This window comes from Ranitomeya imitator, chromosome 6, assembly GCF_032444005.1.
Source record: "Ranitomeya imitator isolate aRanImi1 chromosome 6, aRanImi1.pri, whole genome shotgun sequence".
NCBI classification, from domain to species: Eukaryota; Metazoa; Chordata; class Amphibia; order Anura; family Dendrobatidae; genus Ranitomeya; species Ranitomeya imitator.
In genome coordinates this window covers 484,761,301-484,778,402 of record NC_091287.1, presented here as the reverse complement: position 1 = coordinate 484,778,402, position 17,102 = coordinate 484,761,301, and the positions used below count along the sequence as shown (strand labels likewise).

General features: G+C 40.6%; 1 protein-coding gene across 7 annotated transcripts in view; it reads left to right on the top strand.

The window, feature by feature from the left end:
• The window catches only part of RUNX1T1 (RUNX1 partner transcriptional co-repressor 1), a 209,544-nt gene that overhangs the window by 64,221 nt on the left and 128,221 nt on the right, over positions 1–17,102 (top strand). For 2 of the 7 annotated variants that reach the window (XM_069731605.1, XM_069731608.1), the window contains exon 1: positions 253–460. The exons of 2 other annotated variants lie outside the window; for them this stretch is intronic. Coding sequence is in view for 3 of the 5 variants with exons in the window: in XM_069731602.1 (XP_069587703.1) it covers positions 922–940 (19 nt within the window). In the remaining 2 variants the exon portion in view is untranslated. Of the gene's footprint in view, positions 1–252; positions 1,758–17,102 lie in introns of those variants that run through there. 3 more of the 7 variants (XM_069731602.1, XM_069731607.1, XM_069731604.1) reach the window with 3 other exon arrangements.

Here is a 17,102-nt window from a genome sequence, read left to right as displayed (position 1 = left end):
TCCGTTGTGGTTGAAGCAGAACCCCTAAAAGATGTATGTGATTTATAATCAAACTCGGCGCAGTTGAAAAAAAAAGACTGCAAAAAAGCCAAATGCAATAAAAAAAGTGCTGCCAAAATTGCGTATGAAGGGAGCCCGAAATCTGTCTATCTCACCAGAGAGGAGATGTTTCTGTTCGGTAGACGGAGGAGGAAGACCGTCATGGAGGAGGGGACATTTTGTCACTGTTTAAACACATAGATCTCATTAGTTGACTGTATAGAAAGGATTGGGTAGAAACTGACATCGGCTGATACTGCAGCGTGGAAATGACTATTCAGGAGATGGATGGTGGCTGCAAGAGTTAAGGAACAGCTTGTGCGTCTTGAGCATTGCTGGAATGATGCGGAAGGGACTTCCTGAAGATCTGGAATCTAATAATTGCTCCATCTCTCCTTGACTGAAACATACACTGGCACAGGTACTTTCGAGAGAGGCGGCGTGCGCGGTTCATGTGCTGAAAAGATGTTCTGCACAGACACTGCCGAGGTTTAGGAAGGGTTATGCTCAAGGAGAGAGTTTGAAGCAGCAGTTATGTTCCTGGGGCTCAGCTTTTCTGTAGAAACCTGAGCTCGCTACATAAGACAGGCTTGTCAGGCGTATGTTTCTCCTATGAGGTAAGGATCTTATACAAAGGACTAAAGAGCCACTGCTGAGAGGAAAATAGCCAGCCTTCCATAAAGCAGCCTAACAAAAGCCTGCAGCTTTATGTATCATGGTGTCCATTAAAGCTTATTAGGGAAGAGTGCACTGAACCCAGAGAGGTTTCGCGTTATTCACTTGAAGGATAAACATTTAAGGGTGTGCGAATTTCGCGAGCAGGAGGACATGATTGTTAAGCTTTGAAAAGGCTTCGCAGGAGATACTTTGTTTTCATCTCCTATGGATCAGCATGGAAAAGGTAAAATAGCACAAGCTGTAAATGTTTGGAGACTATCAATCCGCAGTTCCCAGGGGGGGTAGGACCGCTGTGCCCCTCTTCCGAGTGTGTTTTTACACATACTTCAAGGGCTAACAAAGACGAGGCATCGGATACTTTTGTTCAGTGGGATGAATTGGCCTATTACGGTAGAAAAAAAATCATTACAAAATCAGTTTATTGTGTTTTTTTTTCCAAAGGCAGACAAAGAGCGTGTTTACGGGTAATTGTACGACGGAGTTGGGGTGGTGGGGGGTAAAGACAGAGAACTGGTTTCGTGACCCCTGTTTAAGTCAGGGGGAATGAAGAAAGGGGTTAATTGATTAAAAAAAAAATATTGGACCTAATTATTATGTACGTAACGGTTGTGTCGTGTTTTGTATTTTGACGTACGACCCTACGGAAGATGACGACGCTATGTGGATCAATGAGCACAAGTGGTGACAATGATCTGCGAATTGTAAGCGGCGGATCGTCCTGTCCTCTCGCCAGAGTCGCTAGATAGAGTGAGACGAGTCAGCAGGAGAGACCTGGGCTTGTGCTAATTTGCACACACATCCCTGTCATTGTTCTGCCTGAAGAGACAGGGCTGGGTTCAAGGCCACATGTGCTCCTGTCATCCTTCACATTTCTGCTCCAAGTGCAATACGGAGTGTCAGCTCTCCATCTGTCTAGCATCATCCTCGCCTGCAGCCAGCAGCCTGCATGGCCAGCCATCCAGTCCAGAGCTGGAGCCTGTAGACCTGGGAGAAGACAAGGGAGAGCTGCTTTCCAGGGCTGGCTCTATGCAGGATGCCTGGTAAGTCAGGATGTCTCCTTCACTTCAGCCTTAGATGCTTATGTGCAGCCTTGGCCGCAGCAGACACAATGCAGAATGGGACTGATCATTCTAGAATTAGTTGTGTACACGTATATACATATATGTACTGTAGTTCTATCTACATACGCATATGCACATACGCACAGCATATGTACGTTTCCATAGATGAGTCCATATGTATTTATATATGTACATATTATATAGAGTACAAGTGTTTATATAAGTGTGTATTGTGTATATATGCCAGGTTATATGTGTTTATATATGTGTGCGTTTTATGTGTGGATATATGCGTATTGCATGTACATCAGGTTTTATATTGTGTTTAACTGTTTATGTATGTGTATATTGCATATACACTAGGTGTTTTTTTTATATATGTGTATAATATATACACCAGGTTTTATAAGTACTTATATATGTGTGTATTTTATGTGCATATACACTAGGTTTTTAAGTGTGTATTTTATAAAAGTGTTTGTGTGTATTGTGTATACACTAGGTTTTATGTGTTTATATGTGTATTGCATATACATTAGATTTTATGTGTTTATATATGTGTGCATTTTATGTGCTTATTTGCGTATATTGCATATACTCCATGTTTTATGTGTTTATTTATGTTGCGTATACACTAGGTTTTATATGTGTGTATTTTATAGGTGTTTATGTGTATTGTGTATACACTAGGCTTTATATGTGTTTATATATGTGTATTTCATGTAGACTAGGTTTTATATGTGTGTATTTTATAGGTGTTTATGTGTATTGTGTATACACTAGGCTTTATATGTGTTTATATATGTGTATTTCATGTAGACTAGGTTTTATATGTGTGTATTTTATAGGTGTTTATGTGTATTGTGTACACACTAGGCTTTATATGTGTTTATGTGTATTGCATATACACTAGATTTTATATGTTTATATATGTGTATTGCATATACACTAGGTTTTATATGTGTGTATTTTATAGAAGTGTTTATGTGTATTGTGTGTACACTAGGCTTTATATGTGTTTATATATGTGTATTGCATGTATACTAGGTATTATGTGTTTATGTGTATTGCATATACACTAGGTTTTATATGTGTTCATATATGTGTATTGCATATACACTAGGTTTTATGTGTGTATTTTATAGAAGTGTGTATGTGTATTGTGTATACACTAGGCTTTATATGTGTTCATTTATGTGTATTGCATATACTCTAGGTTTTATGTGTGTATTTTGTAGAAGTGTGTATTGTGTATACACTAGGCTTTATATGTGTTCATATATGTGTATTGCATGTACACTAGGTTTTATCTATAAACTATTGAACTGTTCCTTGTATATGGCATTTTCCCACTTGAGCGAGGCTATAAATGGAGCATTACAGCAATTCTTTTTTAAGCACGGTGCTATATACAGAACTACGAGGCTGGGAATGATTTTACTCAAATATGCAGAAGAAAATATTAATTTTGGATGGTGGTCCGGTCCCCAAATGTAGATACTTTGCCAGTACAAACACATCTGGTTCTTGCTGGGGAGAGGGCCAATGGAAAGAGCATGGCCTGGGCGAGCTGGACAAGGTGGGCTGTGTAACACTTTCTTAGCTCGAGGCCCTGGAAGAATATGTTGAGCTCTGCTGTATTTTTTTTTTTGCTCCATTCCTCGCTCTTCTCTAGGTAGGGCGCTCTGCTTTTCGGCTGCACAGCCTGTGTACGGCGCAGATGGTGTTTTGAAACATTATCTGGCTGCCAGCTTGCTGCGGCCACATTCGTGTGAAGGTATTGGCAGTTGTTTGAAGAATGTCTTCTCGTCAGGGTTGATCTGTGGTCACAGCACTGGGTTGGCATGTGTGGTTATAGCAAGACGGCGGTAGGGACAAGGTGGAGAAACCTCAATTGATTTTATGGTTGGAGGTTTAATTATATATTCCTAATACCAATAGCGTGCGTTTTATTCTCCATTTTGCTTCTGTCCCTCAATATATCAACTGCATTATTGTCATTTTCCATTCTAGACCAGAATGTTCTGTTTATTTAGAAACTAATTTCAATTTGTTTTTCTTTTTTTTTTTATCTTTTTTTCATTTTTTCTCATTTGAATTTTTTTTTTAATCATTTGGTCAAATACATTTTGCCTTGCCTTAACCTAGTAAAATAGTCCTGTTCTTATAGTAGGATGTTCTGGACTCGGGCATGATTTGTCACATTAAACAGTAGCATTTTTGGGGGTAAAAATAAAGCAGATCCCCCTTAATACAGAGCGATATTAGTATAAATAATCCCAATTGAATCTGTCATCGGTATTTATACCACATTCCTTGTTAAACAGGCTTAAATTCTTACTGCCTCCCTCTAAAAGTAGACGCGAGCACTAGTGTTTTCCAATGTTTGCAGTGGATGCCAGCAAGGCTTGCACTTGGAAACAGAGAATCCATTCACAGCTGTGACTGTGAGCATGTGCCAAGCGAGAAATACTCCAGCGAATCTGACACTTGGCTATTTTTGACACCCATCTGTAGTTTTTTTTTTTTTTAATACTCTTCGCTAGAACGAGCTGCCTCTCAATCTGTTTATTGCATATTTCAGCATTTTCATCCATATATTGGCTGCAGTGGTCACTTTGTGCTTCGCTTAGAGACATCATTTGATGTACTGCTGAACACTGGGAGATTTGCCTTTAATGGAGCCTTGTTTCGGTGACTACATCTTTAACCCGTTACTCACCAGTCGTCAAGGCTTATGTTTTTTGGAAGTCATTAGTAATGGAAATTATTAGTTTATTGCATATTGTAGGCAAAGGATCGAACACAGCCAGGGTCCATAAGCCGAAATATGTATTTACGACACAGTATTTCTAGTGGGACAGAGGCCTACCTGCTCCATACATAGCATAGATAGATAGATAGATAGATATACAGTGCCTTGCGAAAGTATTTGGCTCCCTGGAACCTTTCAACCTTTTCCCACATGTCATGCTTCAATCATAAAGATACCAAATGTACATTTTTGGTGAAGACTCAACAACAAGTGGAACTCAGTTGTGAAGTTGAACGAAATTTATTGGTTATTTTAAATTTTTGTGGAAATTCAAAAACTGAAAAGTGGGGCATGCAATATTATTTGGCCCCTTTAACTTAATACTTTGTTGCGCCACCTTTTGCTGCGATTACAGCTGCAAGTTGCTTGAGGTCTGTCTCTATCGGTTTTGTACATCGAGAGACTGAAATTATTTCCCATTCTTCCTTGGCAAACAGCTCGAGCTTAGTGAGGTTTGATGGAGATCGTTTGTGAACAGCAGTTTTCAGCTCTTTCCACAGATTCTCGATTGGATTGAGGTCTGGACTTTGACTTGGCCATTCTAACACCTGGATAAGTTTTAATCTAACGGATTTTCATCAAGAATGGTCCTGTATTTGGCTCCATCCATCTTTCCATCAATTTTAACCATCTTCCCTGTCCCTGCTGAAGAAAAGCAGGCCTAAACCATGATGCTGACACCACCATGTTTGACAGTGGGGATGGTGTGTTCAGGGTGATGAGCTGTGTTGCCTTTATGCCAAACATATCATTTGGCATTGTTACCAAAAGTTCGATTTTGGTTTCATCTGACCAGAGCACCTTCTTCCACATGTTTGGTGTGTCTCCCAGGTGGCTTGTTGCAAACTTTAAACGACACTTTTTATGGATATCTTTGAGAAATGGCTTTCTTCTTGCCACTCTTCCATAAAGGCCAGACTTGTGCAGTGTACGACTGATTGTTGTCCTATGGACAGACCGTTCCACCTCAGCTGTAGATCTCTGCAGTAGGATTGAGCGAAACGGATCGGTCATTTTCAGAAGTTGCCGACTTTTGGCAAAGTTGGGTTTCATGAAACCTGACCCGATCCCTGTGTGGGGTCGGCCATGAGGTCGGCGATCTTCTTATCGGGTATCGGAATTCCGATACAGAGTTCCGATATTTTTGCAATATCGGGAATCGGTATTGGGGTCCACATTTATGTGTAAAATAAAGAATAAAAATAAAAAATATTGATATACTCACCCTCGGACGCGCCCTGGTTCTAACCGACAGTTTCCCCTCCTAAGAATGAGCGAGTGAAGGACCTGCGGTGACGTCGCGGCTTGTGATTGGTCATGTGAGCGGTCACATGAGCGGTCATGTGACCAATCACAAGCCGCGACGTCATCGAAGGTCCTTCACTTGCTCATTCTTAGGAAGGAAGGCTGCCGGCTAGAACCATGGCGCGTCCGAGGGTGAGTATATCCCTATTTTTTATTTTTATTCTTTATTTTACATATTAATATGGATCCCAGGGCCTGAAGGAGAGTTTCCTCTCCTTCAGACCCTGGGAACCATTAGTATCCCATTGCACTGCATTGGGTTTCGTGTTTCGGCCGACCCCGACCCCGACTTTTCTATAGGATCGGCCGATTTCACTCGACTCGACTTTTGAGAAAGTCGGGTTTCGTGAAACCCAACTTGACTCAATAAAAATAAAAATCGCTCAACCCTACTCTGCAGTTCATCCAGAGCGATCATGGGCCTCTTGGCTGCATCTCTGATCAGTCTTCTCCTTGTTTGAGATGAAAGTTTAGAGGGACGGCCGGGTCTTGGTAGATCTGCAGTGGTATGATACTCCTTCCATTTCAATATGATCGCTTGCACAGTTCTCCTTGGGATGTTTAAAGTTTTGGAAATCATTTGTATCCAAATCCGGCTGTAAACGTCTCCACAACAGTATCACGGACCTGCCTGTTGTGATCCTTGGTCTTCATGATGCTCTCTGTGCTTCACACAGAACCCTGAGACTATCACAGAGCAAGTGCATTTATACGGAGACTTGACTACACACAGGTGGATTATATTTATCATCATTAGGCATTTAGGACAACATTGGATCATTCAGAGATCCACAATGAACTTCTGGAGTGAGTTTGGTGCACTGAAAGTAAAGGGGCCGAATAATACTGCACGCTCAACTTTTCAGTTTTTGAATTTCCACAAAAATTTAAAATAACCAATAAATTTCGTTCAACTTCACAATTGTGTTCCTCTTGTTGTTGATTCTTCACCAAAAATTTACATTTGGTATCTTTATGTTTGAAGCAGGATATGTGGGAAAAGGTTGAAAAGTTCCAGGGGGACGAATACTTTCCCAAGGCACTGTAGATGATAGATAGATAGATAGATAGATAGATAGATAGATAGATAGATAGATAGATAGATAGATAGATGCATAATAGACATTTATATATCACACACACAAACTATTTGCATCTACTGTATCTCCCAAATATATCTATTTACTCTATCTATCGTAAAAAGTAAAGGCGGCACTCCATCTCATATCTATTATCTATCTATCTATCTATCTATCTATCTATCTATCTATCTATCCATAGATCTATCTATCTATCTATCTATATGTATATCTGTATATCTATCTATTATCTATCCATTATTTATCTATCTACTATCTGACTATCTATCTATCTACTATCTATCTATCTATAAATCCATCTATCTATCATCTGTCTATTCCAAAGAAAAAGAGGGAGCACTCCCAATGAAACTCAAATGAAAATATGGACTCGTTTTTAATTCACCCCTTAGTGTTAGTGCACTGTTTCGGGTCCAAGCACATACTGGGCCTTCTATTAGCTAGAACAAGGGTTTGTATTGTGCTTGAAGCTGAAATGTCTCAGTAACAATAACAGGTGAATAAAACAAGGAGTCCATTTCTTCACTTGAATGGCATTGGAGAGCGGCCTCCTTTTACTTGAGCTATGAGTTGTTGGACATCTATGTAATTGTCCTTGGGATTGCACCTTCAACTTTCTCACCAGTGCAACTTCATTTTTATCTATCTCTATCTATCTATCTATCTATCTATCTATCTATCTATCTATCTATCTATCTATCTATCATCTATATCTATCTATCTATCTATCTATCTATCTATCTATCTATCTATCTATCTATCTATCTATCTATCCCATATCTATCTATCTATCTATCTATCTATCTATCTATCTATCTATCTATCTATCTATCCCATATCTATCTATCTATCTATCTATCTATCTATCTATCTATCTATCTATTATCTATCTATCTATCTATCTATCTATCTATCTATCTATCTATCCCATATCTATCTATCTATCTATTATCTATCTATCTATCTATCTATCCCATATCTATCTATCTATCTATCTATCTATCTATCTATCTATCTATCTATCTATCTATCTATCTATCATCTATCTATCTATCTATCTATCTATCTATCTATCTATCTATCATCTATATCTATCTATCTATCCCATATCTATCTATCTATCTATCTATCTATCTATCTATCTATCTATCTATCTATCTATCTATCTATCATCTATATCTATCTATCTATCTATCTATCTATCTATCTATCTATCCCATATCTATCTATCTATCTATCTATCTATCTATCTATCTATCTATCTATCTATCTATCTATCATCTATATCTATCTATCTATCTATCTATCTATCTATCTATCTATCTATCTATCTATCTATCTATCTATCTATCTATATATCATCTATATCTATCTATCTATCTATCTATCTATCTATCTATCTATCTATCTATCTATCTATCTATCTATCTATCTATCTATCTATCTATCTATCATCTATCTATCTATCTATTCATATCTATCTATCTATCTATCTATCTATCTATCTATCTATCTATCTATCTATCTATCTATCTATCTATCTATCTATCTATCTATCTTCATAGTAACACCCCCTCTATGTACTTACCATTAAAGACAATGAGCGATTTTCCTTGCAGAGAAAAAAAAAATGAAACCCTTTACTTACTAGCAAAAGAAGTCTCGTTCTTGGCGCGTGATACAATATTCATAACATGTAAATGTCCAAAAATACCACAGTGAATTCTGCAGAAAGAAATGACTTGTTTGGAAATATAAAATGTGATTCTCAAGCCCAGTTGTGGCAGAGCTGAAGTTATTAGTTAAAGGGAACCTATCATCAAAATGATTTATTTTTAATGATGTTTTTCATTTTTAAATTCCCGGGTCCCGGCCTCCCTCCAATCGGCAGCAGGTATCACTATGTAAAACATATCAGATTGCTACATGTACCCTTTTAAAACTTTGCTGAGGTATCCTCTGCACTCTCTGATGTTGTTGTAGGTCTACTTGCAGTCCTATGTAAACCCACAGGTAGCACATTGCGACATAAGGAAGAAAATATGCAGTTTAAGCTCTGCAAGGTCTGTATTGTTATGCCTAAAGTATGGCACGTTGTGTCCGGTTATGTAAAAGTCAGAAAGAATCCATTTACTCCGATTACTTTTTGAAATGTAATTTTTGGTATTTTCTCTGGGTTACAGTTTTGGGTAAAGTTGGTGGGAAAATGAATATTCAGTATGAATAACACTTGTTAATAACCATGATTAGCACTTAAGGAAAGTGTCACAAGTCTGGAGGGAAATAATAGTGAGATGTGCTAATACTTTACTATGTTGCATTACTGTATATAATGATGTCTATAAAGCGCTGCAGAATATGATAGCAAAGCATAATAAATATACTATTATTATTATTAGCACCAGCCCTATACACAGAACACGCTCCCTTACCTTAGGCTACTTTCACACTAGCGTCGGAATCTGCCCGTCGCATTGCGTCGGGCCGAGATTCCGACGCTAGCGTTTGATGCGCCGCACAACAGGTGCAGCGGATGCATTTCTCCGGCGCATCTGCTGCCCCATTGTGAGGTGCGGGGAGGTGGGGGCGGAGTTCCGGCCGCGCATGCGCGGTTGGAAAAAGCGGTCCGTCGGCAGCAAAAAACGTTACATTTAACGTTTTTTGCTCCCGGCGGTCCGCCACAACACAGCGCAGCTGTTGCACAACGGTTGCTACGTGTGGCAATGCGTCGCAATGCGTCGCTAATGTTAATCTATGGGGCAAAAACGCATCCTGCAAACAACTTTGCAGGATGCGTTTTTTGCCATAAACTACGCATTGCGACATATTGCAAAAAACGCCAGTGTGAAAGTAGCCTTAGTCTCCGTCCCCAGTGAGGGCGCACATCACATGACTTGTCTTTACAAGAGCTATTTTGCCTTCCAGACTCCCAGTCTCATGCTGGATCTACACAAGGAGAATCCTTACTGTTCAGGACATTACAATGCACTTGTACAAAAAATCCCTTATTGCCAAACATACAGCTCTGGCAAAAATTAAGAGACCACCACATCAAAACCCTGTCATGGGCAGCCCAATCTCCAGACCTGATCCCCATTCCATTCGAAACCTCTGGAATGTAATCAAGAGGATGCTGGATAGTCACAAGCCACGAAACAAAGAAGAACTGCTTACATTTTTGCACCAGGAGCAGTGTGAAAGACTGGTGGAAAGCATGCCAAGACACATGAAAGCTGTGATTAATAATCATGGTTATTCCACAAAATATTGATTTCTGGACTCTTCCTGAGTTAAAACATTAGTATTGTTGTTTCTAAATGATTATGAACTTGTTTTCTTTGAATTATTTGAGGTTTGCAAGCACTGCATTTTTATTATTTTGACCATTTCTCCTTTTCAGAAAAAAAATACAAAATTTATGGCTTCGAACTTCGGAGACATGTTGTCAGAAGTTTATAGAGTAAAGGAACAATTTACATTTTATTTAAAAATATACCTATAAAGAGAAAAATAAGACAAACTGAAAATGTTGCAGTGGTCTCTTAATTTTTGCCAGAGCTGCATGTTGTCATGTACCTAGTATCTAAGGGGTAACATTTCTCTTTGTGTAGAGTGACATGCCAGTGTATGGAGACTTATAGGCCATGCAATGCTTTTCTGGGAAATTTTCAAAATGTCTCTTCAGAGAAGAAGTCTAGTGCCACCTATAGGAAGTATGAACCTAAAAGCCAATATCGACCCTTTAACGAGCCTTACCACATGACTTATGATATCCTAAGTCATATGGCAAGGCTCGTTAAAGGGTCGATATTGACTTTTAGGATTGCTACTTTCAATAAGTGGCACTGAAGTTCTAGTCCTCTGCCATGTGCCTAGTATCATGTAATGACATCCGCTACACTATAGGGTAAAAAGTAAACAAGACAAAGCACTAATGTAGATATCTGCACAGAGTAGTATTATCTCAGCCTGGGCGCTATCTCCGGTGCCGATATTGGAGATCCGTTACACATTAATCTGAAACTGTACCCAATCAATACATGCACAATGTCCACTGAATGGCATCTTCTTTAGAGGAGTAAGGAACTTACCAAGCTCCATTAACTTCCTAGTCGGACCATAAATATTCTACTTATTTGAGGTTGGAGAGATCAGAGAAATATATTCTAGCAGTTTGACAGCTCACCACAGACGTGAGTAATACAGGGACACAGATGCAGAACACTGGTCTAGTAAGGATCTCCTCCTGTACATCTGTGTATCTAGATAGCAGATGGTGCCATGACATTACATACTCCTACGTCTCCACTTTAAAACATAAAACCTTTGGGGCACATAAAAAAAATGGTAAAAGAGAATCAAAAAAATATTTACCCATAACAGTCAACCAGATCTGGGCTTTTTACAAAATGCGTTAGTAAAATGACTGATAATATGAAGGGTCCACCCTCATTTTTTTTTATTTTCACACTGCAGGTGCCTCTGTTTGCAGTAATAGACCAATAGAAATGTACCATTATGTCTTACAACACTGCCCTCTGTATTTTAAAAGAAGGTACTTGTCACGCTCGCGCCCAAACTGGTTGGCACGGGCGTGTGGAGGTGTGGCCCCACTGTGCCACAGACCAGACTACCCTGGAAGGGGCTTAACTAAGTAGCTTCCTTGGTATTCGCTGGAGCCTCTGATGGTGAGGTCAGACTTGAGCGGCAGGAAGCTACCAGGTGCTACTCCAGGGTGGGGTCTGGCTGTGACTGCTCATCCCACCAGGGAAACGGAACATAGACAGGCAAGCGGGCACGGCTGGGACACAGGCAGACAGACTGGTACAACAGAGACACTGGCAGGCAGGGGGGCATGGCTGGCTCTCTGGTAGGACAGGCGGACAAGGCTGGTACACTGGAAGAACCGATAGGGACCGGTCTGCAGGCAGGTATGTAAAACAGGTAAGAACCTGTTCAGACAGGAGGACTTATGAATAGGTAGAGAAAGACCGCAAGAGCAGGTACAAAGCGGAAGCACAGGAGCTAGAGCCAAGAACAGAAACGCAGGAGGCGAAGCCAAGCACAGAAACAGGGGGCGGAGCCAAAATTGGAAATGCAAGAGGCGGAGCCAAAATAAGGAGGCAGAGCCAAGTGTGGACACGCAGGAGGTGGAGCCAAGAGCAGGAGGCGGAGCCAAGTGCAGACATGCAGGAGGCGGAGCCAAGAGCAGAAGGCAGAGCCAAGTGCAGAGACGCAGGAGGTGGAGCAGGGAAGAACTGCAAGAAGCGGAGCAAGGTAGAATCGCAAGGAGCGGAGCCACAGAGCAAAGCCCCAGAGTGCAGAGCTGAGAGAAGAGCAAAGTCAGAGTGCAGAGCAAAGCTACAGAGAGCAGAGCCGAGAGCAAAGCCGCAGAGCTGAGAGCAGAGCAAAGTCAGAGTGCAGAGCTGAGTGCAAAACCACAGAGTGCAGAGCAAGGTCACAGAATGCAGAGAAAGGAGCAAAGCAAGGTTGCAGAGAGCAGAGCCGAAAGCAGAGCAAAGCAAGACACAGAGTGCAGAGCTGAAAGCAGAGCAAAGCCACAGAGTGCAGAGCAAGGAGCAAAACAAGGTCGCAGAGTGCAGAGCCGAAAGCAGAGCAAAGCAAGACACAGAGTATGCACAGCAGAGAAAGCAAACCAAGACAGGGATATAAACGAACACAAGAACAGGATTAGACTAAGACAAGAGTCAGGAACGAGACAAGGCACAGAGACACGGACACAAGCCAGGGTATGATGCCCCTCTGGGTGGCTACACAAGGACACAGGCCAGGGTACAAAGCCCCACTGGGTGGCTACACAGGACACAGACCATGGTACAATGCCCCCCTGGGTGGCGGAACACAAGAGTCACAGAGACAGGGCCTGGCACCTCAGCAGTTAAGAACTGACTGAGGGAGTAAAGGTACCTTCACACTAAACGACGCTGCAGCGATCCAGACAATGAACCGAATCGCTGCAGCGTCGCTGTTTGGTCGCTGGAGAGCTGTCACACAGACCGCTCTCCAGTGACCAACGATGCCGGTAACCAGGGTAAACATCGGGTTACTAAGCGCAGGGCCGCGCTTAGTAACCCGATGTTTACCCTGGTTACCATCCTAAAAGTAAAAAAAACAAACGCTTCATACTTAGCTTCCGCTGTCTGTCCCCGGCACTCTGCTTCTCTGCTCTGGCTGTGAGCACAGTGGCCGGAAAGCAGAGCGGTGACGTCACCGCTCTGCTTTCCAGCCGCTGTGCTCACAGTGAGTGCAGGAAAGCAGAGCGCCAGGGACAGACAGCGGAAGGTAAGTATGAAGCGTTTGGTTTTTTTACTTTTACGCTGGTAACCAGGGTAAACATCGGGTTTCTAAGCGCGGCCCTGCGCTTAGTAACCCGATGTTTACCCTGGTTACCAGCGAAGACATCGCTGAATCGGCGTCACACACGCCGATTCAGCAATGTCAGCAGGAGAGCCAGCGACCAAATAAAGTTCTGGCCTTCTAGCCCCGACCAACGACATCACAGCAGAATTCTGATTGCTGCTGCGTGTCAAACTGAACAATATCGCTAGCCAGGATGCTGCAACGTCACAGATCGCTAGCGATATCGTTTAGTGTGAAGGTACCTTTAGTTGCACAGGCACCCAGCAATGGGAGGGGATGTATTAAATACAGGAATCCTCATGGCAATTGGCCAGGGACACCTTAGCAAGGTGCACACAGTCTCAATAAGACACATGAACTGCCGGCGCCGGCCCCCTATGCACACAGACAGAGCATGCACAGAGCAAGCAGCAGACATGAGGCACACATCATGGAGCTGGCAGCAGAGAGAAGTCACAACAAGGCCCAGAGAAGTGAGTTTGAGTGTAATGCAGGTGGGGGATGAGAGGCCATGCAGTGATGCCAGCAGGGTTGTTACAGTACTGCACCCAGTTCAAAAACATACTGCTCCCAATTTCATCCATTATCGATGTATCTTGAGTCTCGTCGGCACGCGCAGAAGACATATAGATTATGTGTTGCCGATAGAACTATTGTAGGATACGTTCGATAAATGATTCAGTATGTTTATTCTCCGATGCTCCTCTAAAAGCTGCACAGGTTGGATGGCTTTAGTTTAGCAATAGGAAGAACAGATGCTGGCCTGCAAAATATGTCTCTATCGCCTGTGGCTCAATACGAGTCTGTTTCCATAAAAGGACAGTCGGTTATCAGTCAACATCGGCCAGCAATAATAATCTTCCTTTAGAAGATGTCTTGGCATCGGGTCAGACCACCCTTTCTAGGCTCCTGCTCGCCAGATGTGCTTGGATCCATTCCTTTTTTCAAAGTTCATGTTTCAAAAATGGATTTGTTTTTAGAATCTGGTTCTACTTAAGACATCTCCATAGCGGAGTGCATTTCATAAATTAGCCACATATTTTTCTCAGCAGAGAACTTAACTGACTGTAATTTTTAACACATGGCTACATCATGTGAGATTTTCAAAACACTTGCACATAAGTTTAAGATGGTCCCAGTAGAAAAGATCCATCAACTCACAGCCAGACCCTTTTTTTCCTTTTCTTTTTTTTTTTTAAACAACATGTACGTATTTTCCATTTTTCCATATATCATAAAGACATCATTCTGGTGGTATTATAATAGGGCATTTTTTATTTAAAACCGTAAACTATTTTACTGTCTGCTGAACATTGATTTGGCTTTTATGGTTGCTTGGTTTTTAAGGCAATCTTTGTTTTTTCCATGGATTCTTAAAAGTTATCATTTGCCCAAAAAGTACAAAGCCTAAATGAGTATAAACTGGAAAACCACTAGCGAACAGTTATAACTGAATACCAGGAAAGGGATTGTGTTGGATCATAAAAAAACTCTTTGCATCCAATATTCAGGGCCAGTTCACGGCCGATTTCTGCCAATAGTGGAAAACCATATAACGTAGAGATCACGAAATCTGGTGTTAACTAAAACATTTTTTCATTTCTTTAAAAAATGACAATTTTGCTTCAGAATAGATTCTTAAATATAAAACTGAGAGATCTTTGGAAATGATAGCTGTTTTCAACTTTTTTGATATTTTTGCCTTTCTGGTCTTTTATGAAGGTGTATCGGAGGTAACGGTACTATATAGAAAATCAGGTCATGTATATAATTAAAATTCTAATGTCAGTCCAATTCCATATACTCTTTGAAGTCATATGGACATCACAAAGGGTGGTGGTCACCTGTTTACAAAAGGAATAGACCGTTGTCCATTCATGTAAAGAAAGGTTCAAGAGTTAGTCTGTAGATTGTGGTTTTAGTTATGGTAAACCAAAATGGGTCTTACATTTATCCAAGTCTTAACAAAGAATACTTTGTTCAGGCTAAACAGGGTTGTCTGCTCCGTTCTTGTGTGGTAGAGATGATATAGATCACTAAAGGCCCCAAATATTGGCATAATTGGCTGACAGATCTTGGGAGCTTTCCTGACTCTACCCCGACAGATGAAACTTTGGCGTATTGGATTTTCAATGGTACATCCTTTTGTTTTCCGGGAGATAATTCGTTGCTAGAGGAGTCTGGTAGTGCCTCTGTCATAAAGCTCATGGGAGAGCTTGGCAGAATGACTGTTCATGTGTACGGGGAATTTAGGAGAGATAGCTTTCAACCAAACAATCGTTTGGCCAGCAGCTATCTAATGTGTATGTAGGTCTTAATTCTAAAGGTCTCCATTCACAATGCATAGCTGCCGGCCAACGATGATTCTGTCAATCCTATGTCTGATGGCTATCTTTCCCAACTCCTGAAATCTTTATGAGAAAACGACTCTTCTAGTAGTGGTTTATCTCAAAGAGCAAAAGCATCGGCAGTCCAAAATCAGACATGTCGCTCCTTCTTTCTCCTCAACATCATTTTTCAGAGATATGTCGGGAGGCTTCCATACACAGGAGACTGTTGGCTGAGCTAGCCAATATTGGTGGGTTCGGCCGTGGTTAGGCTCATGTGTATGGGAGTCTTAAGAGATTGACCTAAGGATTGACGAAGGTTTATTTTCAAATTTGTAAAACATTTCAGCTGTCTACATTTGCTGTCATTTAGGTCGCTGCTTTGGATGCTGTTTTGTACTTTTGTAGTTCTAGGTACAATAATAGATTTTTAAGTTTACTAAATGATCTATTACTTAACATAAATTTTGATAATTTACATCTTATGTGTTCATTAAGGAAACATTTATCTATATTTGTACGAGTTGCCGTGGTGTAACGAATTGTCTATAGCGTTCATACTAAGCCTTTAATGGGACTGTGTGTTATTCAACACAACAAAATCCCACTGGAACACTTAATTTTAGTGTAGATGGTCTTCAGAAATAGTTTCCAACTATCCTCGTACTATTTCAATGGTTTACTTAACAGCTGCTGGTGCAGATAACTACACATTTCCAATAGTGATGTTATTTCTTCTAGGATCTTTGGAAAGATAAACTAATGTGAAGAACTTCTATTGAATTTCAATGGCTTCAATCCCATGGCCCATAGTAGATTAGGTAGTAGACTTGTTAGTGCAAGGGAGGAGGGGGTAGAAGGAATGCTGGTTGGGACTTGAACTGTCATACACACTTATCGTGGATCTGTCACAGATTTTACAATACAAACTGCTTACATTTTTAAATAGGTCTATGATTCCTGATAAGGTTAGTGTACTTACTTTGAAAATCATTTTTTACAATAGCGATATACTTCTTTTTGTTTTCCTGTCTACTAGATTAATTAAATGCTTATTTGGATATTAGGACTATACAGCCATTCTGATACGTTTTAAAAATAAGTACATCAACCTCATCAGGTGTAATAGATCAGTTTGATAATGTATCTAATTTGTATTGTAAAATTTGGTGACAGATACGCTTTAAGTTTTCTTTTTTAGTAGATCTTGTTAATTTAGGGATGTGATGTGTGTGCGTGCGCCATAAAATCATTGATTATCCATTCATGGGGCAAGTAGGATTATTTTTTTCAGGTATTGATTTTGGCTCTCCCACTCATTTTATACTCCTTTTTTTAGTGGGATAATCCCCTCCTTTGTGAAAATATTTCGTAATACATTCTATAAAATTTGGAG